Source organism: Oryx dammah, unplaced genomic scaffold, assembly GCF_014754425.2.
Source record: "Oryx dammah isolate SB20612 unplaced genomic scaffold, SCBI_Odam_1.1 HiC_scaffold_29, whole genome shotgun sequence".
NCBI classification, from domain to species: Eukaryota; Metazoa; Chordata; class Mammalia; order Artiodactyla; family Bovidae; genus Oryx; species Oryx dammah.
Window position 1 is genome coordinate 46,934,423 of NW_024070213.1, and position 9,665 is coordinate 46,944,087.

General features: G+C 48.7%; 1 protein-coding gene across 1 annotated transcript in view; it reads right to left on the reverse strand.

Moving 5' to 3' along the window:
- The window catches only part of TIMP3 (TIMP metallopeptidase inhibitor 3), a 58,871-nt gene extending 50,243 nt beyond the window's left edge, over nt 1-8,628 (reverse strand). Inside the window, exon 1 of the mRNA XM_040234803.1 lies at nt 8,114-8,628. Within this exon, the coding sequence (XP_040090737.1) occupies nt 8,114-8,234 (121 nt within the window). The 5' untranslated portion in view covers nt 8,235-8,628. The remainder of the gene's footprint in view (nt 1-8,113) is intronic.
- Between the last annotated feature and the right edge of the window lie 1,037 nt (nt 8,629-9,665).

A 9,665-nucleotide genomic window follows, 5' to 3' on the forward strand; every position in this document is an offset into this window, starting at 1 on the left:
AAAACTCAGCAGTGGCCACAGGACTGGAAAAGGTCAGTTTTCATTCCAATCCCAAAGAAAAGCAATGCCAAAGAATGTTCCAACTACTGCACAACTGCATTTATCTCACATGCTAGAAAAGTAATGCTCAAAATTCTCCAAGCCAGGCTTCAACAGTACGTGAACCATGAACTTCCAGATGTTCAAGCTGGATTTAGAAAAGGCAGAGGAATCAAATTGCCAATGTCTGTTGGATCATCAAAAAAGCAAGAGAGTTCCAGAAAAACATCTACCTCTGCTTTATTGACTATGCCAAAGCCTTTGACTGTGTGGATCACAACAAACTGTGGAAAATTCTTCAATAGATGGGAATTCCAGACCACTTTACCTGCCTCCTGAGAAACCTGTATGCAGGTCAAGAAGCAACAGTTAGAACTGGACATGGAACAATGGATTGGTTCCAAATTGGGAAAGGAGTACATCAAGGCTGTATACTGTCACCCTGCTTTTTTAACTTATATGCAGAGTACATCATGTGAAATGTTGGACTGGATGAAGTGCAAGCTGGAATCAAGGTTGCTGGGAGAAATATCAATAACCTCAGATATGCAGATGACACCATCCGTATGGCAGAAAGTAAAGAGGAACTGAAGAGCCTCTTGAGATGAAAGTGAAAAGAGAGTGAAAAAATTGGCTTAAAACTCAACATTCAAAACACTGAGATCATGGCATCAGGTCCCATCACTTCATGGCAAACAGATGGGGAAACAACAGAAACAAAATAAAAGACATACTTTCTTTTCTGGGGCTCCAAAATCACTGCAGATGGTGACTGCAGCCATGAAATTAAAAGACACTTGCTCTTGGAAGAAAAGCTATGACCAACCTAGACAGCATATTAAAAAGCAGAGACATTACTTTGCCAACAAAGGTCCATCTAGTCAAAGCTATGGTTTTTCCATTAGTCATGTATGGATGTGAGAATTGGACTATAAAGAAAGCTGAGCACTGAAGAACTGATGCTTTTGAACTGTGGTGTTGGAGAAGACTCTTGAGAGTCCCTTGGACTACAAGGAGATCCAACAAGGCCATCCTAAAGGAAATCAGTCCTGAATATTTATTGGAAGGACTGATGCTGAAGCTCCAATACTTTGGCCACCTGATGTGACGAACTGACCATTGGAAAAAAATCCCTGATGGTGGGAAATATTGAAGGCAGGAGGAGAAGGGGATGACGGGATGAGATGGTTGGATAGCATCACCAACTCAATGGAGTTTGGGCAAGCTCCGGGAGTTGGTGATGGACAGGGAGGCCTGGTGTGCTGCAGTCCATGGGGTCACAAAGAGTCGGACATGACTGAGTGACTGAACTGAACTAAACTGAAGCAAATGTAGCTTCTGGTTCATCTGTTTCTTCATGGTGTGATCTCAGGTGAGTGATTTCACCCCTCTGTCTTCAGATCACTCACCAGGTAGCTGGGATGGGCAGTCTCCAGCTAGTAGGATGACTGATATGCAGAAAAGGAGTTTTTTTTATTTGGGATGGTGATGGAGTACCATGTCCAGAAGGTGGGATCAGATTTAATAAGTAATGCAATAGCTGGTTCCTCCCCTCTTTGGAGGGTTAGATGCATCTCTCTGGATAGTGTACAGCCCTTAGGTCTGCCCAAGAATGAGCCCCTCTAGGAATTTCCCAAGCAGCTCCAAAGAATTGTTTTTTCCTAAAGATGATGTTTTTTTTGACATGTTTAAAATTTGGGCAAGGTTTGATGATCCTGCAATAATGCCAAGAAGTAGGCAGGGAAAAGGCACCAAGTGAGCTCCAGAGAATGAGACACTAACAAGGGGCACTCAAAATTGAGGCGAGGACAATGAGCAGAGAGAGAATGTTCCCAGAGAGAGAATGGGAACAGCGGCACCTGGAAAAGCCTGTGATGTTGACAAGGCAGGCAGAGGCCAGGTTGGCTATTGTTGAAGCCATTTTATGACACTTTATCCCAAGAATCCTGAAAAGTTTTAATCAGAACAGTTGAAGTTCTCTTAAACCAGCCATTCTAGTTGCCATCAAAGTGAGACTCTAGCCTGATCTTTCTTGGCCAGGACCCACTCTGTCCCCTCTTCACTGTCCATCACCCTCCTATGGCCATCCCACCACTCTCATCCAAGCACCATCCAAATTCAGTGAGCAGAAGGGAGACACAGGGCTGAGTCCTCTTGCTGCCACCACGAGCCTGGCCACGCCCAGCCAAAAAGGGGACAGCTTTGGGTTAGCAATAAGATCCTCTTTAAAACATGAACCTGGGTTCATGTCAAACCCTGGAGTCAAGCATCTTAATATACTGAAAGGCCCATTGCTTCTTATTAAAGCAAACAATAAAACCATCTGCAGTTGAATTAATCTAAAATGGCAACAAGTCAAAAGCCATTTGGCGCATAGCACCATTGGCACATAGCGCCATTCTCCCTACAAAAGTGCTCCTATCAACTTGGTGTAAGTAGCCTTAATTTCGCCCCCTTTCAAAAGGATAAAAGAATAAGCAAAAAAGGGAAAAAACTCAGTAAGTCAATAAAAGTCATAACGTGTTTTCCCGTTTGAGAGAAGTGTAGAAATGTCTCCAGCACAGGGCTAATGGTCTCTCCATCGCTGCATGTTGCATATATGAAAACTGGTTTCTTTCCCACAGCCACTCTGGAGGGTGAATTGTCAGGAACTGTTCAAATGTAAAGTGCACATACATTATGTCTGAGAATTCCGAATTGTATATTTGCCATAGGGAAATATCCATGCATATGAACAAGATGATCGTACAATGACTACTTGCCATAATGCTCTTTGTAACCATGAAAAGCTGTTAGAAACTTAAAATATCTAATAGAGGAATGGATAAATCTATACCTATACCTGTAAGACACAGGTTCCATCTCTGGGTGAGGAAGATCCCCTGGAAGAGGGCATGGCAACCCTCTTCAGTATTCTTGCCTGGAGAATCCCATGGACCGAGGAGCCTGGTGGGCTGCAATCCACAGGGTCACAAAGAGTTGGACATGACTGAAGTGACTGTGCACTGGTACTGGCATAAGGCTATTATATTATTAGATGAATAAAATAGTATATAATTATCTGTATCATATAATATTGCATATACTGTAGTATATAGATAGTAGTGGACTATATTTTAGACCTAGGCTGTAAGGGTTTAAATATGGGCTCTGTAACAATCTTGAACAAGTTAGGTAATTTGATTAAGCCTCACTTTCCTCACCTGTAAATTGGAGATAGCAGTAGCACACCTGCCTCAGAGAACTTTTTAAAGTTGAACTGAGTTGATGCATATTAATTATTTAGAATGGAATTTGGTGCACAGTAATCATTCCATGATTAGTTTTTATAATTTATAACCCTATGGAATTCTGCACATTAAAGAAAATGAAGTACATATGTGTGCATATGAACTGAGAACAACCTCTAACATGTTGCTCATTGAAAAGAAGTTGAATGCTGTATTGGTATTCCACTGTTTATAGTATTTGCCATTCATGTTTCCAAGGGGAAAGCCTACTGCAAATTTTCTATGAGTATTATGTATGTAAATTCATAGGGAAGGGACTAGAATTAGAGGAACTGATCAAAAAGGACTTTCCCCTTATCTGACTTCAGATAGATGGATAGACATGGATGGATGATGGTCGATGGATAGACGGATGGATACAGTTGAACACACAGATACATATACACATGGACATAATAGAATGTATGCAACTACTCTTGTAATTTTAGAAATGTGGATTAAAAATTAAAAGGCCAAGGATGTACAGATTATTATTCCCCTTTTATTAGTGAGGAAACTAAATCTTAAAGGTGGCCCATAGCATGCTTAAGTGCATACAGCCAACAAGGCCCACAGGAAGGATTTAAGCCCAGCCCTGCCCTGCCCATGCCATGGCCTTTCTACCGCCCCACACTGCCCCTCCAGGCCACCCAGGAGTTGACTATGACAAAGGCTAGAAGCAGGGGCCTCCTTGTTCATACTGACCAGAATGATGAAAGCTAAGTGAAATGGAGAATTGTGGGGTTGTTTCTGTTTTAACTAGTGAACCTGTTGGAGCGTGCCATTCAGCAGTGGGGCTGAGTGGTTCCTGCTGTCTCTGCAAAACACACAAAAGCCCCTCCACCCAAGCCACTCCTGTGGCCACTTTTCTAGTCTTATCTATCGAGGGATTTTGAAAGGGACACAGACTGTGGGAGGGGCACCTTCTCTAGCCAGCCCAGGACCCAGCCTCCCGACTCTCTCTGGTTTTCCTCCCATCATACTATCAGGCTGCATAGACAGGGCACATCACCCTGGGAAGCCCTCACTCATCAGCCCAACCTCAGAAGGGTAAGAGTATATGAGGCCAAGCTTTAGTGAGACAAACCGAGTCTTTTTTTTTTTTTTTAACTTTGACTTGGTAGTTTTGGGGGTCTCTTCTAGTTCTAATAGCCAAAGAACATTAGAATTTTTTCTTTATTTTTCTCTGTTGATAACCTGATATAATGAGGATGACAGTAATTAGTTCTTACTCTCCTTTGATGATGTTTAATTATAACCTCTGGCCATTTCAGCTATCTTCATATTTCTAAGGAAAACTCTCCAAATCGTAAGTAAGGCATTCTTCAGATGTTAACTGTCCATTCCATCCTGATCCTGGGATAAATGGAAGTCGAAAAGTTTTGGAAGGATGGCATAATTCAGAATGGCTTTACCCTTACCATATAGTAGCTGGGTGAACTTGAGCAAGCACAATTTATCTCAAACCCACAATTTATCTTCCAACTGAAGAAAAATAGGTGTAACACCCACTCTTAAGGATACTGAGTGGATAAAAGACACAAAGAGCCTGCACCCAGTGGAAGTATGAGAGATGTCCCCTCTTCCCTAAGATAAGCAGCTCTCCTTTTTCCTGACTTGCTGAGATGTCCACAGCCTGGATCCACTCCCCAAGTGATTGGTTCCTTTCCAAAGCTGGATCCTTTTTATTTTCCTTAAGTCACCAAGCTCAGTGTAAAGTGTAATTTTGTGTTTGTGAGAGAGGATTGATTGGGCTTCCTTAAAAATGGCTTCTTCGCTAAAACCACCACCTCAGATCTGATATCGAAAGAATCTGCTGGCACTGGTCCCTGTCAAAACAATCTGGAGACGTCCAGAGACCGTTCTCCAGAGCTGGCAGTGGGCCCCCCAGCTGAGCCTCCCTCTCGAATTCCCCGCGGGCTCAAGGAGCAGGCCCCCAGCACTCCATCGCACAGCCCCATTCTTCTGTGCAAAGGAGGGGTTGGCATTCTGAAGTCAAATTCTCTCCCTGCTGCCACCCCTGCAGAAACCACACGCACGCATACCCCACTGCCCGCCTCTTCCTGAGCCGGACAGAGCTGTGGAGCAGAAAGCAGGCCAAGGCCGCCTCCTTCATTCCTAGTCCTCCCCTCCTCCAAAGTCAAGGTTTCGTCAAGAGTTTCAGGGGCAGTGACTGGTGGGGAGGGGGCCACGGACATCGTGGATGCTTCCAAGTCCTTTTCTCTCCGCCACAGTATGTTTTATAAGCCGGGATGTAGTTTATTCTTCTAAACACTTCACTGGGGTGTAGGGCCTGGAGTTGCCATAGAAACACCTTTTAACTCCTCTTCATCCAGAAGGCAGCACCAATCCCCAGGGCTTCGGGGTGGGGGTGGGGGGAAGGCAAGAAGAGACACTTGTGGATGAGGAGGAAGGAGATGGAAGGCCGTGGGGGGATTCCTTAGAGAGGGGCTTTGCCTGGCATTGTGGCACCCAGCCATGAAAAGAGCCAGGAAGGTTCTGAAAGAGGAAGCTAGTGGGCTGGCGTGAGCATCTTTTAAAGACTATAGTATTGACTGGTAGGGTCACAGGGGTCAAGGGGAATGGGAGCGTCTACACATTTCCTTCAGGGAGAGAACAGGCAGGCATCAGCCCAGACACTGTGAGCTAGGAGTTCTGGGAGCCACCTACTGGCCGCCGGCAGGGTGCTGTAAGGCATTGGAGGTCAACAAGCCAGCAGCCCGCACCCACACCTCCCATAAAAAGCATTATCTCATCCCTGCCACTAGTGCAGTGCGCCAACCGAGGCAGCACAGCTTTGGATCAGGGCCAGCAGCACCGAGGTCTTTTTGTTTCTTTTTCATTTTTGCTACCACAATGTTCTTGCCTTTGGGTATTTCCTGGTAACTTCGCTTTTCCTCTGGGCAGTCAATTGAGGAGGGGGTCGTGGGAAGATTTCTTACTAAAATCCAGAGAAATTACAAGAAACTTTCTGTATCAGCCCCAGACACATAGCAGGAAACCTAAGCAGTGGTCAGGCGGGGCCACTATCGGAAGTGGTCTCCTTGCTCCTGTTTCCACTGTCCCCTGGCGAACTTCCAGGGTAGAAACCTAAAAGCCAAGGGCAAGGGGAAGGCATGAGGTCTGCCTCTCCACACACATCAGAAATCCAAGTGAACACACCCGAACCACTGTCGGGTAGAGGACGATGCCCTGACTCCACCTGACGCCTGGACCCAAGTATGTGCTCTTCACTGAGAGGACCAGAGCCACCACCGCCAGCAGCAGCTGCCAGCATCACTTAGGTGGGAATGACACCCACAGGGTGAGGAGGGACAGGCCAAGTGGAATTTGGGTGGGGGCAGTCAAGGGAGAAGAAAACCTTGCAGGCCTCTGGCAGCCCCGAAGAATCCTTCGCTGCAATCCACAAACCCAGGGGCCAGTCAGGTTCCCCCAGGAGAAGGAAAAGGGCACAGCAAGGACCCCAGGAAACCACTAATGTGGGTGACCCTAGGTCACACAAATTCTCCCGCCTGGCAGCCAGACTGACCCAGTCACCACAGCCACCTCCCTCACATCTCCTAGGCTTGCCAGGCCCACCAGCAGCACCCCTCCCAGCCTCAGCTGCCTCCCCTGCCAGGTTCCTGCCTCCTCCCCCTCCTCCCCTGCAGCACACTTGTGGAGGCCCTCACCCAGGACCCAGTGGAAAATTTCTTTTCCTCTTTATGACTGTGCTTAAAACACACACGCTCCATTCTTCACCTCTGAATCGACACAGGCAGAGGGTGACTAGACTGTGTTGTACCCCACCCCCCGCCCGCATTTACACACACAAACAGAGCAAGGGCCACTACGCTTGCAAGCTTTATGAGCTGGAAAGGAGAGGAGAGATGTTTTCCAGCTGCTGCTCCCCCTCTGGCCATCCAAGCACAAGTGTCCTGAACACTCGGAAACAAGTTCTCCCAGGACTCTCAAGGCCCTTGTCTCTAAGCACGACACTAAGTCCGATTTGGGATAGTTACCATGATGTGACCCTTGGCATCTTTGTTCTTTTGGTGACAAATCTGTTTTCCACTGCCCTGTCTCCCCCACCCCACACACATTCAAGGAAAAAAAAAAGCCTTCCTGTGAATTCTCACAGCTATGTGATAAGTGATCCCTCACACACGCCACCTCCTGCTTGCTATCAACACTTTCAAATACAGTTCCTTCAGGGAGGGTCATCCCCACAGATTCCTTCTTATTTTCCCCCTTAAATCTACCCAAACTTGGCAGTCCAAGAAGCTCAGTTCGCACTTGCCCAGGGATTGTGAGGCTGAGCTGGGTCTTGGTGAAAAGAATGAACATAGTGGGGAGATGGTGAAAACTCAGAAAACTACAAGTTTCTCCTGCAACTTTCCCCTGCACATGGCCGGCAACTTTCTTTCTTTTTAATTTTTCTTTTTTAAACTTGTCATCATCCCAGCACTTTAGTTGGCATTACAAGTTTTAGAAATGCTCTCCCCACCTTTCTTCCCCAGACAGTTCTCCGGTGATAGTGAAAAGGGGAATTTTCCAGATGTCAAAAAGACCAGTAAGGACCTCACGCCCTAAAAGACCATGGCTGCAAAGAGTTCACTCGGCCTCGGTGGGTTTCTCAGCGTCTACCCACCTCGGTCATGCTGAAGCATACCTCAGTATCTACCTCCACGACCTCCCCCCAAGCCCAGGCAATGGAAAGGAGTGGGGGTTGGCGAGGCCACCCATAGCAGCGCCGGAGTCCCGGCTGCCGCGCGCGAGCGAACGGTTACCGCGGGGGCTCCGGCAGGGACACCGGGAGCGCTTACCGATGTCTGAGTTGCAGAACGCGTCCTGGGGGTGGCTGGGCGAGCATGTGCACGCCTCAGCGCCCCAGTCCCCCAGGCTCCAGCTGCCCAGGAGCACGACGAGCCCGAGCCAGGGAGTCATCGCCGCTGCCGTTGCTGGGGCTGCTGCTCGCGTCTCCAAAGTTGCCTTGCGCGCCACGGGCCGGGTCGCTGCAGCCTGCGCTCGCCCGCCCGCCTGTGGGGGGCAACTTTGGCTTGGAGCGCGCCGCCCTCCGAGTGCCCGGCGGGACGGGATGGGGTGCGACGGTGCTGCCTCGGCGCTGGCGCAGGACTGGGCGGGTGGGCAGTTTCTCTGGGCGGAGGAGCAGGAGCTGGAGGGAGCAGAAGGAGGAGAAGCTGTCCGAGCGCCCGCTCGCTGCCCGCTCTGCGCCGCAGCCCCGCGGCCGAGTGATATAGCGCGGGTCCCCCCGGGCACCCCCTCTCGAGCTCGCGGGGCCCGCCGACTCCGACCAATAGCAGAGCCGCATTACCTCATCGGCCCTCCAAAAAGGGGGCGGGGCCGGGGGCGCGGGGCGACGGGGCGGGGCCGCCCTTCCCGTTCAGGTCCTTTTAGGGAATAATGCAGCTGTGGGCACGCGAGTGGGTGGGCTGAACGCGCCCCTGCTACGCGGTGGCGCAGGGGCCCTCGGAGCGGCGCCCCCTTGCCCTTCTCGCCTGCAAACCCGCCATACGCCCACCCCGCCCTCTGGGCGCCTCTGACCCAAACCAAAATCAACTACTGCTCACCCCAGCACCAACCCCTTTGGCAGGTCAGAGGTGGCCTTGCCTTGGGGACCTTGACTGCTCCTGGTGGAAAGGATAAATAAAGGCTAACTGTGCTTTCTCTGGAGAGAGCCGGGTCAGAGGGGAAAGAACCAGGTTGCTGACAAATCCCCTATCCCTCCGCGTATCGCTGCTCCAGACTTTCCTGATCAGTAGGAAGTCGTTTGCCTTTTGGAACTGACTGTAATGAAAGGTTGTTTCCCGGGCTCAGGCCGGAGTAAATCGTGAGGCCGTTCAACAGACATCGTTCTGGATTCTGGGATGAGCAAAACGAACTCTTTGCTCCCATGGAACTAGTAGGCAATACATTAGAAGATACATGAGTACATAGGGTGATTTACTAAGGTAATAGTGCCCTGAATGATGAATAATGGGTTAGAAATACTGCGGAGGGCGCTGCTGTCTACGGGATAATAAGCAAAATGGCTGAGAAGGTGACAGCCTGGCTGTGAACAAGAAGCCTCAGCCCTTTGGTAGCTGGGAGGAGATAACAGCAAGTGCAAAGTCCCTAGGTTTACTTGAAAAACAGTAAGTTAGAGCACGAGGAAATGGTAACCCCACCTAGGGCAGACAGGTCTCCATCCTTCAGCGAGGAATTAGAGGTGAACTAATTCCAACCGGAAATGAAACTAGATCCTGGAGAACTATCCAGGATTCAAGAATATGAGGAACAATGGGTATCTGCCAAAAACTGATACTATGACTATTTTTCTTATTCAGTAACCTCTTGAGCCTGCCTTATATTAATATT